The 21,730-nt window shown below is 38.0% G+C and overlaps 3 protein-coding genes across 3 annotated transcripts; 2 read left to right on the forward strand and 1 right to left on the reverse strand.

Annotated features, from left to right (window-relative positions):
- Window positions 1-2,062: 2,062 nt before the first annotated feature.
- On the reverse strand, window positions 2,063-4,910 carry LOC137982676 (clathrin heavy chain linker domain-containing protein 1-like). Its single transcript, XM_068829805.1, is given in 3 exon segments — window positions 2,063-3,265; window positions 3,980-4,698; window positions 4,701-4,910. Coding segments are annotated over 3 exon segments (1,872 nt in total). The 5' UTR covers window positions 4,792-4,910; the 3' UTR covers window positions 2,063-2,203.
- A 96-nt stretch (window positions 4,911-5,006) lies between these two features.
- Window positions 5,007-10,390, forward strand: LOC137982680 (uncharacterized). Its single transcript, XM_068829808.1, has 7 exons — window positions 5,007-5,365; window positions 6,645-6,899; window positions 7,305-7,438; window positions 8,226-8,358; window positions 8,585-8,620; window positions 9,513-9,606; window positions 10,177-10,390. The coding sequence occupies exons 1-7, from the start codon at window positions 5,036-5,038 to the stop codon at window positions 10,266-10,268; spliced, it is 1,074 nt and encodes a 357-aa protein (XP_068685909.1). The 5' UTR covers window positions 5,007-5,035; the 3' UTR covers window positions 10,269-10,390.
- A 3,773-nt stretch (window positions 10,391-14,163) lies between these two features.
- Window positions 14,164-20,712, forward strand: LOC137983592 (serine/Arginine-related protein 53-like). Its single transcript, XM_068830741.1, has 9 exons — window positions 14,164-14,398; window positions 14,496-14,509; window positions 16,277-16,364; window positions 16,784-16,805; window positions 17,196-17,247; window positions 17,340-17,387; window positions 18,259-18,356; window positions 18,508-18,669; window positions 20,547-20,712. Exons 1-9 carry the CDS (start codon window positions 14,229-14,231, stop codon window positions 20,628-20,630), a joined length of 738 nt encoding a protein of 245 aa, XP_068686842.1. The 5' UTR covers window positions 14,164-14,228; the 3' UTR covers window positions 20,631-20,712.
- Window positions 20,713-21,730: the final 1,018 nt, after the last annotated feature.

The raw sequence follows: 21,730 nt of genomic DNA on the forward strand, positions 1-21,730 counted from the left end.
TAATTAGTCTCCATATAAGAAAAAGAACATTACATGTTGGCTCAAAGATATAAATTTTATGTTTGAGTGGCAAGAACAATATCTCATTCGTTCGCTTCGCTCACTCGTGAGATATTGTTCTTGCCACTCGAACATAAAATTCATATCTTCTCGCCACCGTGTAATATCCTCTATATATATGCTGAATAACCCTTTTCAGGTATGCTCAATAAAGGTGTCTTGAAAACAAAGACCTTAAGACCCCTAATACCTCTAAGACCTTAAGCCTAAAAACAAGGCCTAGGCCTGGTTTTTAGGCTTAGGGTCTTTAATAGAGGTCTTTGTTTTCGAGACACCCTGCTCAATAAAGTGCATGAGTGTGTATGTGCCTTGTAACTTACAACTAACATTAGTGGCCAATAACAAATATTATTATATGGCTTGTGTTTGTAGCCGATATAACGCGCGCTCTGATTGGCTAATTGTGACTGAATTGTAGGGCATTATTCTCCCGTAATGCCCATGGGCCGATTACGGGTTTGCAAAAACAAAGCAAAAGGTAATTAAAAAGCCATGTAATAAACTACTTACTAACCTCACTTGCTTGGGACCGTACTGGGGAATATTGGCCCTCGGTCGTTTTTGTACGGACCGAGCGTAGCGAGGTCCGTACTGCCACGACCTCGACCCAGTACGGCCCTCGCGCTCGGTTAGTAAGAAGTTATTAATTAACCCATTGACTCCTGGGGGTTCTTCATTGACAAGTAAAATCGTGTGGCGTTAGACAGAGTAAAATACTAAGTATGGCCAGTTTAGGCTGTATTAGGGGCGAAAGGATTAAAAGAGAGTGTCAAGCAAAGCAAAGAGTGAAATTACTTTTGTTAATGAGGAGACTGAAAACTGTTCAACCTTAAAATAGGCAAAAATAGGATATCCTGTAAGCCCCAGCAGACAAAAACAATGACCCCTAGAAACTCTGAAATCTTTCCAGATTCATTATTCACAAAGGACATGGTTTTAATTAAACAACAGCACCCTGCTTGATTTAAACCTCCTGGGTCAACAAGCAAAGTGGGCAAGCAAAAACAAACACAACTCACTGCCCTGGAGCAATTTAATGGTTCAAGTGTACTGAATCAAAATTATTGTTATTCTATCTCATTAAATATGGCATTTTGTACCAACCATGGCCAAAAAAAGAGATGAAAAAAGGGAGGCTTTTGTTGAAGAATAAGAGAAAATAGCGACAACTTGCTGACATATCGCCAAAAGATTGCTGTCAGGTCACCAACAGATGGCCACCTGTTAGCCAACCGTCAGTAAATACTTCCTCCAAATAAATTTACCAACTGTTGGCCAACTGTCAACCAACTGTCAGTCAACTGTTGGCCTAAAGTTGGCCAACAGTCAGCCAACAGTTGGTCCACATTCAATTTAGGGGAGTTGTTCTCCACTTTAACCCTTTGACGTCCAAACCGGCCTAAACCAGCTCCTGGGAGTCAATGGGTTAAGCAACTTTAGAATGATAGGACAGATGGGAGCTTGGCAACCTAAGACAATGAAACTGAGTGCAGTTCTTCACTCTCCCTTTACAAAAACGAGTGTCTGAGGATAAAAGCAAAGAAAGGAATTTTTGTTGGGGGGAGGGGGGTGGGGGCATTTGGTCTTATATGTATTTCCTTTATTTTGTTTACAACTTGTGGCTGTTCTTTGAAAGAGTTAGGCATTGTTTCTTGATTGCAATCTGGCTTCAATTTGTTGGGCATTGTTTCTTGATTCAATCAGTCATTTTGAAATAGCTATACTCAATACTTTAACAATTATTGGATGAGGTTGAGCATGTTAGCGATAATTATCAAGGCCAAAGTTTGTGTTATCTGCCGAAGGCTGAGGCGGATAACACAAACTGAGGCCTTGATAATTATCGCTAACATGCGAAAACCGAATTCAATAATTGTTTTATTTATTATGCATATTCCTGCTGGTTAGTGTGTTAGGTGACGTCACTTCTGCATGTATAAAACTATTGTCTGTAGGTATGACGTCAATTCTACATATATAAAATCTATTGTTTGTAGGTATGACGTAAGAGAAACAGAGCAAGCAAGAATTAGCTGCGTGCTTACAGCCAATCAAAATCGAGCTGGTGACACCAATGTATAATTTATAATACAAATTATTGTTCCACCAATAATATAGACTTAATGTTCTGGAGATACTGGAATTAAGAAATATAATCCATGCTATAAGCAATAGATGCTTTGTTTAAGGCATCTCTGATGGTCAATATGGAAAGAATTTCAATACCCATTTCCAAGAGACCAGCTTCCTGGCACATATTGACTACATGGAGCCAACGATCTACAGTCATATTGTCACTTTTTGTTTCATTGAACAAGGCATCCATCATAATAACAGAGATATTATTTGAGTTAGTCTGTGAAAGGTGTTGAAGCACACTCAAAAGCATCTCTTGTTGATTATGGTCCAGAAAGGCTCCCACTACTGATACAAAGCTCAATATTCCAATCTTTCCATTTGAGCTTGAAGTATTAAGCATCAGGTTTGCAAGTTTAGGGGAGGGATTCCTTAACAGAGTCACTCTATAATCCTCTGTTGTAAATTTAGCATGCTTTTGTGCATAGTTCAGCATTATTGAATACTTGCCCTGTCTACAAAGGCAAGCAACAGTTTGATGATGTGCTCCAACTTTCATGTAAACAGTTTGCGCTAGAGGTATACATGTGCAGGAACAATTCTGTTGGCATTTGCAATAATCACGAAATGCATCACCCAAAGGAATCGAGTGTGTAAGCCTATCTTGGGCCAGCCAGTGAGTAGCAAGGTCAAGATGCCCTTCTCGTAAAGCACAGCGAATGCACTCAGACGACATTGCTCCAGTGAGAGGTTGTGTTGAAGATGCAGTAGCCATGAGTGCATCACAAAATATCAACAGAGGTGACACCTGACCTTCCTTTCTCTCTGCTTGTTTGAACTTGATCATGGTTTCATAAGTTCTAAGAATTCCCATTGGTGAATTTGCTGCATGCATTGCAGCAAGTTCAAACTGACCAAATTCAAACAAATCATTGAAGTGATCAGCATATTCAATCAAACGCTCTGCCTCTTTCTTCTTCAAAGGATCATCTTCATCAAAGCTGACATAGAACTGCAATGGATCACTTTTCTTGCTGTATTTACTGTTACCATAGTTTTCAAGTTCACGTAATATGACATCAACGATGTGGACATCTTGATCAGGATTATCAACCACTGATTTTGCTGCCTGAATGAAAAACAACAACTTTTTGTCACTAGATTTCTACTCAATTGATGTACAAATTGATTTAGTCAGATTTGTCACACATTATTATTATTATTATTATTATTATTATTATTATTGTTGTTGTTGTTGTTATTATTATTATTATTATTATTATTATTATTACAGTTTTCTATGTTTACACCTTTCAGGTGTTGGCATCTGAGTTTTCTACCAAGTGGTTTGCCATTGGAAACCCTGAAATGTGTATATAAATTTTGTCTATTTTTCTTTCTCTTTCATCAATCATAGAACCTTTCTTTTTGTTTCACTCTTCCACCAGTGCAGTAATGCTGTTCCTGTAGAAACTCCTTTAGTCTTTTTTTTTGATAAGATTTTAATAGATCGGCTGTGATGCAATTTGTTCAAGCACAATAGGAATGCTCTTGTTGATGTACTTCCTAATGGGCAAACCTGTGATATATTATTGAGAAATCAATAGATAATATTTTGCAACTCATTTATGATTTAAGATGGATCTGTATTCAGTGCTGAGTACATATCTGAAATAGATTTCTCCTAATACCAATAACAAATCTCCTACTTCAAGTCCATCAAAAATACCAGTCTTTACCAGGAAATATAAAAAAGGCTGAAATGGTTATTTCAGATCTCTTCAAGAGGGTATGTGGGTGTTTTCCCAGAATTAAGTCCTGATGACTTGACAAGCATTATTACCTCAACTGCAACTTTAAGGGTCTCACATCTTTCTTGTAATTTTTCATGATAAGTGAAGACACTGCGTCTGGTATCTTCCTTCTTCAAAAGCTGCTGTTTCAAGAGCTGCTTCTGGCCTTTCTCAGCAAATTTAATTGAAGTTGCATCTTTGAGTTCTCTGACTTGGGCCTCTAGCCTAAGTGATGTCTTTTTCAGTGTGGCTAAGTCAGTGAGATCCTTAAGTGACAAGCCAGGAATTAGTAGCCTTGTTTCCTTGGCGACAGAAAGAATTGATTTACTTTCAGCAGAGGCCAACCTGCGATCCCTTTCAGTTTTAATGGCATGCAGCTTCTGCTTAAGTTGTGAGTTATGCTGCCTCAGCTTAACAAGCTTCCCCTCAAGATCATCACCTCTCTGTGCAAAATGTCTAACATTTGCTCTTTCTGAAAGGAGAGCTTTAAGCGTTCCCTGAAGAAACACAGTCTGGTTCTGCCCTCTTTCTAAAGTATCAATAAACTCTTCGTATTCAGCTTTTATTTGAGAGAGAAGAGACTTATAGACTGCAGCTTTGCTCTCGACCAGCTGATCAAAAGCAAGTTTGTGAACAATGTAACTCTCTTTCTTGCTGTATTCAGGATGACGCTTGGTCCTTTGTAGTTCATCGTCTAAAGTGGCTTGTATTTCCCGAACATCAGCTTTCGGTAAGCCCTCAGAAAAAGTCTTCTTCTTCACACGAAACCTTTGGCACTCAGTGGAGATTTCGAGGTCAAAGCAGACCTTGGAAAGCGGGGAGAAGGCGGAGAGATTGGACTGGCGGACCCCTTGGATTGCATATCTTCCCTTAAGTTCTTAAGTGCATTACTTCTTCAAGAACTTAATGTGTTGATCCAGAATGACTGTGAAAGAGACGGCTTCAAAAGACAAACTTGAAAAGTCAACATGTTGAAGTTCATTTGGTTACCACAGCCCTAGTTGTCAAGTGAGAATAAAAGAATTAATCTGATTGGCCAAAAAAGACGATAGACCAATTAGGATGCAGCTTACATTCTAAAAAACAATATTTAACAATTATTCGCAATGGCGGCGAAACCCGCACACTTAACCTTTCCTAATTTCTCTTCACAAGCTACCGAGGAAGAGAAGAACCTTTCTTTACAGGAGAAGCTTAACTTAATCGATGATGAGATTCGCCAGTTGTACGAATTTTGCTCTAAAGCTGGCTACACACAGCCTCAGATGGAGAAATGTGCGAGACCTTTGCTTGATTTACAAAGCAGGGAAAAGCACATCAAATGGTTTCGAGGACTGTTTTATTTCGCATTGATGATGGGATTTATTGCCCTGTTGTTCGTATGCGATCCAACCTACCGCCAAATTTGTATTTATGGGAAATTTTTGGCTATGAAGGTAAGGACTGGACAATTTTATTCGAATCGAATCGGAGCTGAGCTTTTTCCCAGGGAAGTCCCCCCTCTGCCCTTCACATGTTCGATCGTAGGGTGCGTTCCTTTGGGATGATCCGAAAAAGTAGTTCCTTTGATGCACCGTGATCCAAGTAATCTTGGATCATTGATCCTTTTTTGGATTATCCCAAAGGAACGCACCCAACGGGGCGGAGGGGGGCTGACCAAAAGAATGCCCTTGCCCCGAAAGAGACCGTATTACCCTTTAACACTTGCAGCTTTATGAATTCCATGCGGTCCATTGGGTTCAAATCCCCAATTTTTGTCCTTATCATATGGACTTTAATTCCAATGCCTTTTGATTTCCACCATAATATTTCCCCTTATCCTATTCAGGATGTCCCTGTGAAAGACAGAGTCAGGTGCTCCGAGGTTGGAGGGGGGGGGGAGGGAAGTGAGAAATTAATGACGATGATGAAGTTTTGAAGTGACAAGTACATTAATTAGGCTTGAAAAGCCTCAAACGCTCTAGGACGCGCCCCATTGATGAGTAAAATTGCCTGGCATTAGGCAGGGTAAAATCTATTAAGACTTAATCTCAGGGGTCAACAGGTTAACCGGGTGCACTTGTAATCCACATGTGCTGGCTGATGAATCAAAGTGGGTGACCGAAAGAAAAGATGTGTCCAAGAATCCCGAAAACTGAAAATACATTTTGTTAGATGTGGTGAGCAAATTAGCTCAACAGTTCGCTCAGTGACCTTCACTGATTTTTTGTCTGCAGGTAAGATTCATTCCTTGCATGGTGGAATTTTTGGGGGGTAAGAGAATTAATAGGGTTTTGGGAATGTGGAAAACATACTGTGTCGATCTACTTAATATTTAGTCGTCAAGATATTTTCCGAAAACCAAGTTTTTTAGGCTCTTTGAGCAGCACTTTACCATTACCATGGGACCAGTTTGGGCCTTGGAAAAAGTCTCAAAGAATTGTTTGACTACAATACTGGACAACTATTAAAACATTACCCGTGACAGTGTTGTGATCTTTTCCCATTTCTGATTTACATTGAGACTGCTTTCCACTTTTAATCATTGTTTCTCGTTCCAACCATGGTTCCATCTTTTTCCACTGTTACCTCTGGAAAAGCCTCTCCAGCACCAGATAACAATTGAGTGCTTTTCAGGTCAGAGGCCCACCCAGCCTGGTTTTCTTTCATATAGCAAATAATATTTATTATTATTGTTGCTTCTGTTGTTTACTAAATCTGCTACCTTGTCTTTAGGCTCTCCCATACTGGGATTGGACTGTAATATATGACCAGGATTGCCTTATTGACAATCCTTATTATGTCCAGGATGGACTGACTGAAGATCACTGCAATTCCTGCAAAGACCTGCTAAGTATAAAACGCATCTCTGGTGCCGATCAAAGTGATATAGCAGAGGACTATCTCTTTACCAATACACCCGTCATTGTTACAGATGCCACTGAACAATGGGATGCTGTTAACAAGTTTAACATAGATTTCTTAGCAGAGGTAATTTACCTTGGTTTAACAAAGCGCTTTTGCTTCTGGTGAGTGGGGATAGGGAGGAAACGGTTTCCTGTTCTGTCTAGTCACCCGACCCCAGGGTCACTTTCTTGCGGGATTTAGTGACTTTAACCCATAGCCTTCTCAGAACCACCCTTCATTGACAAGTAAAATCTTCTGGTGTTAGACAGTTTAAAAATCTATTAAATCTCACTCCTAGGGGTTAACGGGTTAAACACTGTTGTTCATCATGAAGCAGAAGTGAACTCAAAAATAATTACTGTACATGACTTTTATTGGTCAAAAACTGACTAGGTATTTATGAATTGGCTATGTGAATGTTAACTTTCTTTTTTTTTTTTTACAAAATTAACTATTCATAGTGACAAGTGACTGTCACATTTTTCACAGATGTACCAGAGCAATGAATTATTGACAGAGACCACTGGATGCCAATTCCAGAGTACTAGTGCAGAGCATGAAAATCCCCAGATCTTGCTATCAGCTTATAAAAGTGGTGAACTTACAAACTTCCAAGCTTTTTGGTGAGAATAGCTTTAGTCAGCCCCTAGCTCTACATCAGGGATCCCAAAAATGTGTCCAGTTTTTATTTAATAACCCCCATACTCTCATGTATGAAGATGACCTGTATCCAATCAGAAGCGTAATAATAAAAATGTGTAATGATAACAAAATTTAATTACTGCTTTTTACTCTTTATAAGCTCAAGAATAATTTATTACATGCAACAAAAAAATGTACTTAATATATTATACGCTCAGAGTACAGGGACAATCTTACTATTAAAGAATTTAAGCATATTGTTTACGGACATTTTAACATAAATCTCAAGCATGTCAATTCATCAGTTAATTACATATATACTCAGGTAATGCTGAGTGTTGTCACTTTTTTGAAACTTGGCATGTAAAATGTGGATACTTCAAGAATAACATAAAATATTTCAGGTACAAGTTCATGAACTTTGATCTGATTGATTAATCTTGAATTTGATTGAGACATTGAAATTATATGATTCTTGTTATTTTACTTACAGGGTAAAAATTTTCATGGAATTTGTTTGCCAGACATTTTGGTGGTTTTTTTTTGTTTGCGTTTGTTGGGGAATTCCAGTCAGTGTTGAGATATCCCTTAAACAAAGCAAATGTTGTTAAAAATAATAGGACATTACTATTGTAATGATTAGTTAGTTATTTTTACAGCCATAATACATCGCAACACCAAGCAGACACAAGTTTTGGGGATTTTCAATGTTGCTGTTGAAACTTTTGTGTCCTATACATGTTATAATTTTATTATATTTTTAAACAGGGAAAACTGTGAGAAAGAACCTGCTAAACTTTTCCGCAAATATTATAGACGTCCTTACTTTTTGCCACCTATGGCAGAGGCAACGGAAGGAAACTTTTTCATAGTATCCTTGGAACAAAACAAAACTCTGCATGTAAGTTTAAAGTCTGTTTGGTTTGACCCTTTGTCTCCTAATATTAGTGGCATTTAAAGGTTCTTGAAGTGAAGCAAACTGGCTAAAATACAAAAGCCAGTTCACCAAAGTTTTAAGTATTAACAGTAAAACTATACTTGGTCACTTCTTTCTGTATCATCAGACTAGATTGTTATTCGTCTGATTCAATTTATTTCTAAGGTTGTATTGATTGTTCTTTTGTCAGGTTTCTTGGGAGGCATCAGCCTCCTGGATTGCACAGGTATTTTTACAATAATAATTTCATTTAGACCTAATACGGTAAAATCCCTAAATTATGGGACTTAAGTTGTCCACCACAGACAGATCAGCAAAAATCATTACATAGTTTTAAAAGCATTATGGATATTCATAACATTTGCATATTTTCAGGTGATGGCTGTTAGTAAGGGTTGTTTCCTCTGTAATTCCATTAATTTTTACTGTGCCTTTCATAATCATCCCAACTCTGAAGTGGCTTTTCAATGACATCAGTCAATCACTGTAGCAAACCAGGTTTTGGTTTTTGGTTTCAAGAGTCTGCTAGCTGCTGCATCAAATGTGATTATCATGACAGAGAAAAACAAAACCATTGATAGCAATAACTGATATCCTCTAGATAACATCTTTTAAAAGTTTTTTTCGGTTCCAAAAGTGTACATACGCAATGAGGATAAAGGATGATGACTACTACCTGGTCACACTTGATGAGTATTATTTTACTACACACCCTTTTAATAAGTCTAATATATGCCGTTTTCCACTAATGACGTCAAACTCATGCTTTTAAAATTTATTCAGAAATGTACAAAGGCTTCAAACAAGACAAGAAAGCGGAAAAGTTTTAGGCCTTTGTACATTTCTAAATAAAATTTGAAAGCAAGAGTTCGACGTCATTCGCAGAAAACGGCATATATTAGACTTATTAAAAGGGTATATACATCTTACAATAGACTAAAGGATCACATAGATCATCAAATAAAGTTGTTTTTTTTTGTTTAAACAATATTTTTAGTCGACATTTGCTCTAAGAGCACAAAGTGTTCATAGATTAAGCTTATGCTTATGTTCTTATAAGGTTTTTATTGAGTGATACATGTTTACTTCAATTAACTAACTCTTTAATACTTCTTCAGATCAAGGGCTCCAGTAAATTTGTCTTGAAACCAAATGAGATTTGCAGCAGTATTTGCCACAAGGTTTTCATGAAGCTATATCCTGGAGAAATTTGTGAGTTATTTTGTACTAGAGATCTCTTACTTTTGTCCAAGTAAATGGGCCTTTAAGTTCATTATTGTCGTAAGGCATGTTCACTGAATAGCATCACAAGATAGATATCTCTCTGTAAAAGCCAGCTTGCAGTCGATTGCAGCTGGGATATTCCGAGGTAAGGTTCAGGTATCTCTCATATTAATCTGCAACTTGTATTCATAGTGCTCAAGAAAATCGGAAGCATGTGGGGAAAGTACTGCTTAGTATATCTTTCATTTAAATTGTCACACTCAGAACTGATTAACACGTTGTACAGTTTGAATAAAAATGTAGTAAAGTGAAGCTTAGTGGACTTCAATTTTACCACGTGAGAGAACCTGCAATTTCATTTCATAAGATTCAATTTTATTTCAGTCTCCCCCATAAGTGGAACACTTGCATTCAGCTAGGTAGACTTGAGACTTCCATAAAATTTTTATCATCATAATGATTGTGATTATTGTTAAGATTGTTCCTATCTTATTTTGAGATTCAAAAGTTATATAATTTATTTGCATTAATTTAATGACTTTAATTTGTTTCTTTTAGTGACTGTAACTAATGAAATGTGGAGCGTGTCATATAAACCTGCAAGCAGCGGTCCAGTCATTTCCTTTGGGTCAGGAGTCACTTGGGACTGATTCAATTCAAAATCCAATATGTCCTTCGATTTTTCTTTCTTTTCTTTCCTTTTTTTGAAAGTTTTTTTTTTTGTTATTTTGTTGATATTTTGTTTTTGAGTAAATTTGGAAACTTCATACTTACTGTATTCTTGTACTTTGTTGTTGATATTTTCCTTCTTTTCTTTCTTGTTGGGGTCATGTCTTCTGCTTGAAACAGACTGGTTCTGCAAACAACTGCAAAGAACACTTTGATGTGTTTCACGTTTCACGGGTTTAAGGACAAACAAATTATTAGGCTGGGCTTCTGTAATATGTGTTGTTACGTAACTTGTGCCTCTTATTGAGTTACTTGAAAGGTTTTGGTTTGGCAAGCGTGATTTACAAGTTTCTTCTGAATAAAGATAGAGTGCCCATATGTTTCCCATATGAAACAGACGGGGATGCTCGTCGTCTTGCTTAGGGGTGTAAATTTTGGATTTTGGTCTCGCTTAGAGTGTTCCGGGCAAAGCGCCAATATTTTAGGCCGCCAAGGTCTCGTTTAGGGTTCCGCAAAGAAACACAGAATTACGCGAAGAGAAACAGAAGTCAAATTTTCTTTTTAACTTGTTTTTAGGGGTCAAAATATGCTTAAACCACGCCCAGATTGGTCTCCTTTAGGGGTGAAATTCAAAATTTCCGAAGAGCATCCCCGTCTGTACCATATGGGAGTCCCCGCCCCTTCCCGGGATAGAGTCCAAGTTCTTTGCACCTACAATACTCTTAAGGTGGCTCAAACCAGTTTCAACACTTGAAAGAAACGTTCTTATTAGAAGTTCCAGAGTTTCGAAGCAAGCAACCGTGGACAATTTTCCTGTCGGTGTACGTTGGATCAGTGGCTTGATCTGATCGGCGTTATTTCAAGTTGAGAAACTAAATATTTTAAGCAAGAGCCGATACAACGTAGATTTGATTTTAGTGATGTACTTAGTGATGTACTTATTAGAAGGATTGACACTAAAACACTTTATCGCTTAACAGCAATTATGTTATGGTACTATATCAAACACCACTTCAGGCTGAAAAAGATTCGGTCATTCTTGTGACGTAAAAGGTTAAATTATGTGGCAAGAGGAAAACCCTGCAAAAACACCCCAAATTGTGGCCTTAGCTGCTCATATCTCAAAAACGAACTTGGTGACCCCCATTTTTTATTTCTGAAATGTAATCAGCATCCTAGAATGAAACTTTCTGCAAAGTTTAAAAAAAAATCTGTGGAGCGGATTCAGAGCCACCTCAAATACCGGTAATTGAAACTTTAAGGTAGCTCTGAAACTGCTTTACAGAATTTTTTCAAACTTGCAGAAATTTTCATTCTGGCATTCTGATTACATTACTTTACAAAGCAATGTATGGCGTTCTTTTCCAAATTGAAGCTTAATTATCTCTGAAAAATGTGTGGTTGTCCCCAGTTTTCTTTTTGGATACCAAGAGTGCTTGCTAAGTTCTGCTTTCTCCGCATAGTTTTGAACCGCGCAAAAATATCCCTGGATTAATAAGCACCTCTCATAGGAAATCCAAGTATCTCGAGATGGGTAGAACGTATGCGCAATAACAATAGTAGGCACCGTCCTGAACTGAAGAGAAGAGGATCAGAAGAATTGTCAGAATAATTGAATTGTGGGGTGCAGGAATGGCGCAGTGGTGATCGCACTCACGTCCCACCAATGTGGCCCGGGTTTGATTTTGGGACTCGGCGTCATATGTGGGTTGAGTTTTTTGGTTCTCTACTCTGCTGCAAGAGGTATTCTCCGGGTACTCGGGTTAACCCTCTCCTCAGAAACCAACATTTGACGTGGTTAGCGTTAATTGTTAATTTCATTTTACAGTGTCCGGAATTAGCACTCCAGCGCTATAAGGACTAGACTCTTAAATAAAGTTTTTTTCCTATCCTTTCCTTTCCTTTCCTTTCCTTTCCTTTCCTTTCATCACAAAAGTGCAAACTTGTGTGATCCAGCTGAAATATGAAAATCCCTGAACAAAAAAACAATGCACAAAGGGGCTGCCAGTCCCAAATAAACTGCAAAATACCCGGTCACTTCATTTGCATATAAATGCCGTGTATTATTATTCAAACGATGCTGCTCCAAACGGAGGGTCTAATTTGCAGGTCGCAGGTCGCGGGTTGCAGGTCATTGTTTCACCAATACAGAAAGTATCCTAAACATTCTTAAAAGCTAACCTTAGGCCTAATTAGGCCTAAACAAAACGATTTTTAGGCCTAAGGTTAGCTTTTATGAATGTTTAGGATGCTGTATTGGTGAAACAATGACCTGCAACCCGCGACCTGCGACCTGCAAATTAGACCCGCCGTGCTCCAAAGAACGCAACAGTGGCCGGGTATTCCTCCAGTTACTAGGGACCTTAAGATCTACAACAGCGACGTCAACGAAAAGTTTGCATTTTCCAAACTTTTTCGTCATTTAAAGGCCATCCCCTTTTTTTTTCTCTGTTTAGCGTCGTCCGACCGACCCAAATTTTTGGCATTTTCAAAAAAAAAAAAGCTAGCAACGTTTTTAAACCATGTTTATGTGGCATTGGAGTTTCCCACTTTGTCTTAATTTTGCACTTTTCCAGGTCTTGTCGTTTTCCTGGCTCCACAGCTATGATGCTGTGGTACCAGGCCTCCGATTCCGAGAGTGCTTATGATCTTTCTTTTTAGGCTTTTTTTTCAATCCGACCGACCGACCCAATATCAGGAAACGCATTCGACGCTAAACGGAAAAAAAGGGGGATGGATTTAGTCTAATTCGTCGAACTGCTGTAAACTACCCTAACTATTCACGAAAGTTCGTCGGTATGTGCTCACGTTGGCCTCATAGCTTGAGATTTGGTCATTTCACGTTGTAGATTTGTAGAGAACTGAAAAGAGATGTACAAATTTTCACACCACACGTGAAGAGCGATTGTTTGGTGGCGTTTTCGTTGCCGTCGCCGTCTGCTCAATCGTATTTTGGTGACTCAAGCCAGTTTCAAAACTTTCAAGCAACGTTCTTGTTAGAAGGTCTGGCGCTACAATGCTGTATCAAGTATCAGTAATGTTATGGTACCATAAGAAACGCCAATAATTGCTGCACAAGACCCGGTTATTATTGTGACGAAATAAGTCTCTGTGGCAACGGAAAGCCCTGTAATAACACCCTTTCTTTTGTCTTTAGTTGCAGATATCTCAAAAACAAACTTGGTGACCCCTATTTTTTATAGCTGGAAAGTGATTGGGAGCCAAGATGAAACTCACTGCAAATTCAGAGCCACCTTAACTCTGTGAATTTTTAAAAGTGGCTCTGATTCTGCGGTACAGAATTTTTTTAAACTTTGCAGGAAGTGTCATCTTGGCCTTCCAATCACTTTCCAGCAATGCAAAAGAGGGGCCACCTAGTTTGTTTTTGAGATATGAGCAACTGAAGCCAAAATATAGTATGTTTTTTTTTATGGACTTTTCCGTTGCCTAGGTCATTTATTCCATCACAATGATGACCGCATCATTGGTGTTTCACATGGTACCATAACATTGCTGTTACGTGATACTGTGTATAGTGCCAATCTGGGCCCGGTTGTTCAAAATCCGATTAACGCTAATCCCAGATGAAAAATAAACCAAGGAGTAACGTATTCTCTACTACTAAATGCTGTTCAACGCTGATATTCGGCAAAACTATACATCAGAAGAAGTCAATCTTGACAAACAAAAATAAGCAAAAGAAACTTCCACCAAAAAGTTGAAAATATGAAACAAAAGTTTAAGTTAATCCTGGATTAACTTAATCGACTTTCGAACAATCGGGCCCTGAAGTCTTTCTTAGTACGATCCATGCTATTGTACCACGGAAACTGGGAACCAATCCAGAAATCCCTTCAGGCGTTTCGGTCCCAAAAATCCAATATGGTGGTCCCAGACGGCACACAGAGTTAGCAGCACATTTGCCAATCTTACGCGTCAAAATGGGCAGGTACAGCTCAGATTCAGATGAGGATAGACGAAAGAAGTACAAGTCCTCCAGAAAGCGAGACAAAAGGAGTAGAAGTCGGGAACGGCGAAAAAGATCACGTTCTCGAGATCGAAGACGAAGTCGCTCTCGAAGTAGTAGTTACGAAGATTATAGAAGAAGCAGGTGAAAACTGGCAGATTTCAAGTGAAACTCAGTTATTATTAATTTGAAAACAAAACTGCGGCAGTTTTACTTTTTTTTGTTTCCCTCCGAACTACAGGTCAAGTAAGAAAGGTGAGAAATGACTTCTATGTACATTTCTGTTATTACAGACTGGAGCTTATTATGGGAGTGAGGACAATGTGCGAGCCAGCGAGGCATGCGAGTCATGCGAGCCATAACGTACCTACCCTGCGAGCCATGCGAGTCAACATGTGAGTCACACAGTTATTGACAGCTAACCGTTTTAAATTGGGTGCTTATACTTAAAAACTGTTTACCGGCGCTATTTGAAAATGGGTGCTTAGACTTAAATGCGAAATTCACACAGCTCGCATGACTTGCTGACTCGCAGATTGTCCAGCCCTTATTATAGGTAGAAACAATATTACAAAACTAGTAGTAATCGTAGATTATATTGCGTTGTCTTGGGAGCAAAGGCACCAGTATCGCTTCCCACAAGGCATCTTAATCCTTTTACTCCTAGACTGAGTTATGGGGAGTTTATTTCTCACTCTAAATTACTTGCGGACGAAATCCTGTGATGTTTTCATTGAGATGAAACTTCTGCTCCTCTTTTCATTCATTAGCAATCATCCTTTACACATTTCAGAGAAATCGGCCGATCCGCGAATATTAAACTGCATTTGACGTCTTGCTTGAAGGTGATCTTCGGCAAATCAGGGAGTGATGTCATTTCAACCGATTCGGATAAGAACTGGCCATTGATTGGCTAATTGCCATATCTTGTTACTGACAAAGTTTTGTGTCGATTTGGAATGCCTCTGATTTTTCCTGAAATTTTCTGAATGATTCATCGGCATGCTGAATGCTATTGTGACGTAGATTTGGAACCAACAGACCTCTTTTCTTGATTTCTCATGCTTGGAACATGCGCAGGCCGCCCACAAACATATAAAACACCCAACCACTAAAGCCTAGTTTTCATATGTCGGGAAAATCCCAGATGATCGGGGATTTCGCAGTTTCCCGACTGTCCCAGATTTTTCCGACATATCTGAAAATCGCCAGACGGATGTCCCAGATAAATGGAAAGTGCGCCAAACCATCAGCTCGCCAAACCTTGAAACTTGCAATTTAAAAGATTGGTAACAAGCTAAAACCATTGCTGACGTCTCCGACAGTACAAATTTGAGTTTTCATATGTCGGGAATGATCGCCGACGATTGCAAAAGTCTGTGACATGTCGGGAAAATAGAAACACTTCCTATTTTCCCGATTCGTCCTTGACCATCGCAGATTATCGGGGATGTCTACGATTTATGGTTTTCATTAGTTGGCAAAATCTGGGACGGTCAGGAAACTGTGAAATCCCCGATCGTCTGGGATTTTCCCGACATATGAAAACTAGGCTTAAATTAGGAAGCATCTCCTTCATCAACACAATAAAAGCCTCATTGAAATTACCTAGACCGGCTAATTTTGACTGCCCTGTCAAAAAATCAATAAAAAAATCCTTTTTCCACATTTACTGGGACAGGAAGCTACAGCCCATGCATTGATGAAAGTTCAGTTGTTAAGTCTAGTATTTGGTTCCCAGCCTGACCCTAAACCTCAGGGTAAGGCAGATGTGGGGAACAATTATTGGGCATATTGCACACATGTACACACACAAAACTGTTTAACCAGTTCTAGATCAAATCGTTAATGCAGCAAAGTGTGTTTTTATACTGTTGTTACTACATTCCACTTAAGTTTCATTAAAGAGAGTTTTTTTTTCCTCTTACCATGGACCATTAGTATTTTGCATTATGGTGTCATTTTTCAACTGGCACCAATAATGTTTTGTCAAAATGCTCCCTTATACAGATTTTTCTACAGATCGTAGGTACAGTCGATCAAGCAGCAGCAGAAGTCACAGCAGTAGCTCCAGTGATGGTGAAAGGCGGAGAAGTAGAAACGATAAAAAGTAAGAAGAATCTAACAACATAAACTCATTGACATCTCAAATGCCCAAGAATGCCCCCGGTCGATGAGTAAAATCTGCTAAGTCTCACTCCCAGAGGTCAGTGGGTTTTAAGTAGGAACTAAATTAATTAATTAACATAACTTAATGCTTAGGGGAAAAGGTTGTAAGCTGCTACTTGATTTCCTTGAAGGATGAACTGCACACATGTACATTGCTCTTTGTGAAAATTGAAAGTACTTGTTCTTCATGGAACAATGCAACTGAGTGGCATGGCAAATGCGGCAATTACCCTGTAGGTAATGATTTTTTTATGACAGCATCAGGTGAAAACTTGGACAACCTATATGAAAGTTTTTAATGGCTCTTATAAAGTTGTTGTTTTCATTTACCTGAAATATAGAATGTTTCCCTTTTTTTAGGAGTTCAACGTCCAGCAGTCAGGTGTGTAAGACAAACGTTGGATAAAACTAAAATGGCACACTCTGATCATGTCAGAAAGTTACTTTTTCATAAATACCTGGTCCCCTTTTATACTCCACGTACAACTGTACATACTATACATGTATATACTGTCAAGTTTGGCCGGTGTGCTTATGAGAGGGCTGACTGGGTTGTCTTGTCAAGGATGACCCTATGTCTCTGACAACAACTGAGAGGTTTGTCACTGTCATTTCAAATAAGCTAAGACCAAGCCAAGAGAAATGTTTTGTGAATGTTGTGAAATAACCTGGATGATACTTTTTGTGGCAGAAAAAAATTCTTGTTCTTGTTCTTAAGTTGTCTGTTGTATTTATAAAGCTGTTAATTTTGTCTTGTTCTACTCTTTTAAAGTTATCAAAAGAACAAACAAGAAGGAAAATGAAGAAAGCTTTAGCAAAAGCAGGTATAGCTTCTTTTGTAATTAATTCATGGGCTTTTGCTCTTTCTATCAATCATGGTATTTTTTTCTCAAATCAATTTAAATTTACTTTGCAGAGTCCAAAGATGAAGTTCTTAAAAGAGATAAAGCTGTAAAGGAACTGAGTAAGTTTATTGTTGATCCGTGTACTTTTGCATTGTTGGTAGCAGAATTGTGTATTTACACACACTTTCAAAAGGTTGTATCAATACTTGAGCCAATGTTTACAAACAACTGACTTGTCATAATCATCTTGTATTTTTTTATTCTTGCATTTAAAACGAGCTTGAGGTAAATAAGTAAATAATAATAATAATAATAATACCAGTAATAATAAATTATGAACATTAACCTTGACCCTAATCATGACATACACAGGCCACCTACCATCCAGTTATCTTTGCAAACATTTTAGGTACCCATAAAGGATCCTCAGACCTCCTGAGGACAATAATTTGGGATATCAGAAGATGCGGAATAACATGAATTATTAAATTCTCAACCTCAGATATGGTTGCATTTCTAGCTTTCTGATTGGTTCACTCAATCTCGGTTATCAGCTCATATGCCATATGACCTAATATGGAAACTGATTGTTTCAAGTGTTGCTAAGCTGGAAACTGATTAGCAATAATTTCTTAAGTGTCCAAGTGTTCAGAATTTGATGACGTTGCTTCACTAATTTGATTATTTAAAGAAACAAAAGATTTCTTTTGTTTCTCATTTAATAAACTGCACCACTGCACAAAACAGAGTTTTTTGCATACAATAATTCTCTAATATCAACTGTGAAACGTGAAACGTGTTTTTATTTCCAAAAAATGTCATATAGTATGTTTTTCCAGCTCCTTCTTCAATAATATTGTTATTCCATTCACGCTTGTTGCATATGAGACTGGTTATAGCCAACTCAGCAGTTAACTGTACGTGCCTTGTTGGCTATTTACAATCTCATATGCAACACGCACTCCTGGAATAATTGTTAATTATTTACAGAGCAGCTAGCACCTGATAAAGAAGCAATATTACAGATTGAAAGCAATGAGTTTGTACCACAGTCCTTCAGCTCATCTGCCAATAACAAAGCCCATCAGGTAATGGTTTTTACAGTTTAAAATTTAATTATGATATTCTTGAATTGTGATGCTTTGTATTCAGATTATTTCTTTATTGTTGGTATTTATCCATACCTAGTCGTTTGCTAATAGTTGAGTTTAGGATGGTTTAATATTGGTTCATTAACAGAATGACAAAGAAAACAAAGATGATAGCCACGAGGCAGCAATGTTTGGCACTAGAAGCTCAGTACCAGTCGCTACTTCTATTGCTGCTGTTTCTGAAGTGAAGGCAGTTTCCCAACCAGTAGTATCCCAGACAAATGATAAGGAAGGACTCTTTGCTTCTTGGGTAAGAATACTTAGCCTCAAGTAAGGGAAGGGCTTTGTTAACCTCTTTTTCATGTTATAGTCCAGGTCCCGGTTGTTCAAAAGTCGCTTAACGCTAACCCCAGATTAAAAATTAACCAAGGAGTTTATTTCTCAACTCACAAAAGCTGCTTAATGCTGATATTCGGCAAAACTTTACATTAGAAGAAGTCAATCTAGAAAAACAAAAATAAGCAAACAAAACTTTCACCAAAACGTGGAAAACATGAAACAAAAGTTTACGCTTATCCTGGATTAAGTTTTAAAATCGGCTTTCGAACAACCGGGCCCAGAAGTTTAAAAAATGGGAGAAGACTCCACTCTGATTGACCCCTTCAGGCACATCTTTAGAACCTCTCATTTAATAATCAATGAGAGTTAGCAACGATAAAACTATAGCGTTTAAGACAATGTAAAACCTGATACAGTTCCTTGCCTGTGCCTTGCTAAATATGTTCACCTTTGCTGCTGGATTCAAAGATCTAGTAGTGGTACTGTAAATTAGAGCCCCTTATTTTTTGCAGCACTCGCTTTTCCAGGACGATTCATATAATGGTATTTAAACTAGCTTCTTTTTATGCCAAATAATTTTGTCATTGGTGTAATTGCCAGTAGTGTATCTAAGTTGGCAATGGAGCTGCCTGCAGTCCCTTAGCACATACATGACATACTTACCTGTATGGTAAGTACTAAAATTAATATGTTAAAGGGGCTAAATTGTCACGCAAAATGATGTAATTTCATGACACCCAAAACGCCAAGAAAGTAGAATGAAACATTGCAAGAACCACTTAAAACTGTTGAACAACATAAGAGAAATACAGCAAAAAGAAATAGAAGCATGGATGGACACAAATGGACAAGATTGAAACGGATTACATTTGTGTAATCTTAAGTCAGTCAGGCCGACTTTTTTTCAAGTTTATGGCAAATCACCTGTATAGAGGTCGTTTTTGCTCAGAATCATCCTGTTTGTGACATAACGATAATTTTATCAGTAAAGAAATTCCACATTACGATTTTCAAGTTTTAAACTTGTGATTAACTAAAGATATGCCAAAACAACCAAAACTAACATGACATAGCCCCCTTTAATACAACTAGATTATAACATTGTCATTACACAAATGATAAAGTTCAAAAACCAGGAAAGGAGTAGGACGCTTCTTAGGGACGGTGCCTACTATTGTTATTGCGCATACGTTCTGCGCATCTCCAGATACTCGGATTTCCTATCGCCGATCCTTACTAATACAGGGATCTTAGTAAGTACTCCTGGTATCCAAAAAGAAAATTGGGGGTAACCATGCATTTTTGAGAGATAATTAAGCTTTAATTTGAGAAAAAACGCCATACATTGCTTTGTATTTTAAAGCTTTTTACAAATATTATTCATGAATTATCTTTGGAAAATGCGTGGTTACCCCCAATTTTCTTTTTGGATTTTAATAACACTTGTTAAGATCCACCTTTCCTGCATAATCACACACCGGGGCAAAAATATTGTTAATTAGTAGGCACCGTCCTTAAATGAACTGGAAATAAGATGCAGAATTGAAAGCATTGGCGGTAACGCGTTCCATACTGGGATCGTTCTGACTAAAAAATGTGTAAGCAGCAACTGGGGAGGACAGTTTTCTGCAATAACAACTTCAGTTGTTGTTATTGACAAACTTCGCAGCGTGGCATTGTAAGGCTTAGTTTTTGTAGCTATCCACAATAAGTTTATAACATAGATTCACATTAATCAGACTGATAATATCTCTTTTCCAAAGGAGTGTAGTGATAAATAATCACGTCTTTTGTGATAAACTTTACCCCTGCCACAGATAGTTACACCAACTTTTATACCTGTTTCAGCTTCATGAAGACGAAGAAACCAAGACAGCTCGGTGGATAACTAAGTTGAAAAAGATGCGACAAGAACTGCTAGCAGCAACGTGACCGAATTCAGATTATTTAATTTACTTATAGACCAATAATTTTTTAGCATTGATTTATATTAAACAAGTGTATTTATGTTCTATCCTGGGTTTTGTTTTTCACTCCGAAATCTACTCTTCTTTGGGATGGCTCATGAAAATGAACTCTGCAGGGTAGACTTTGTACCATTCCACTTCCTGTGAAGAGATTTCATGCAAGGACAGCACACGAACGTTATTTGACTTATTTTGTCTATTGTATGCTTCCTTTTAACAGCCTGTTGCATTCTTAAAACTCTCAATCAGTAATACCTAATGGTGCCTAAATTTAAAGAGTGATTTGCACAAATCAAGTTCCGCCCCTCTTTTGATTACTCCTCGATCGTGACACGAAAGGGAAACGGAAAGACCTTTACAGTGGCCCAAACTAGTTCAACACTTTCTAGAAACCTTGTTATTAGACGGGTTGACAACACTTTATCACATAACAACAATGTTATGGTACCATGCAAAACATCATTATTATTCCTGAACAAGATCAAGTCGTTTTTGTGACGTAACAAGTTACCATGACAACAGGAAAGCCTTGCAAAAGTACCCCATATTTTGGCCTTAGTTGCTCATATCTGAAAAACAAACTTGATGACCCCACCCAATTGTTTTATTGCACTAAAGTGATCAGCAGGCCAAGATGAAACCCTCTGCAAGGTTTAAAAAAACTATGTGGAGCGAATTCAGAGCTACCTTAAATTTCAAATATTTCATGGTGGCTCTGAATCCGCTCCACATAATTTTTTTAAACTTTGCAAAAAGTTTATTCTGGCATGCTGATTACATTTTAAAAATAAAAAATGGGGGTCACCGAGTTCGTTTTTGAGATATGAGCAGCTAAAGCCAAAATATGGGGTGTTTTTCCAAGGCTTTCCTGTTGCCCCAGTAACTTTTTTCGTCACAAAAATGACCGAATCTTTTTCAGCAATAATTGGTGTTTGATATGGTACCATAACATTGCTGTTAAGTTATAAAGTGTTGTAGTGTCAATCCTTCTGATAAAAACGTTTTTTTCAAGTGTTGAAACTGATTTGAGCCACCTTAAAGTGCATTCGCCTCCCACCAATGGGG

This window comes from Montipora foliosa, chromosome 13, assembly GCF_036669935.1.
Source record: "Montipora foliosa isolate CH-2021 chromosome 13, ASM3666993v2, whole genome shotgun sequence".
In the NCBI taxonomy this organism is placed as follows: Eukaryota; Metazoa; Cnidaria; class Anthozoa; order Scleractinia; family Acroporidae; genus Montipora; species Montipora foliosa.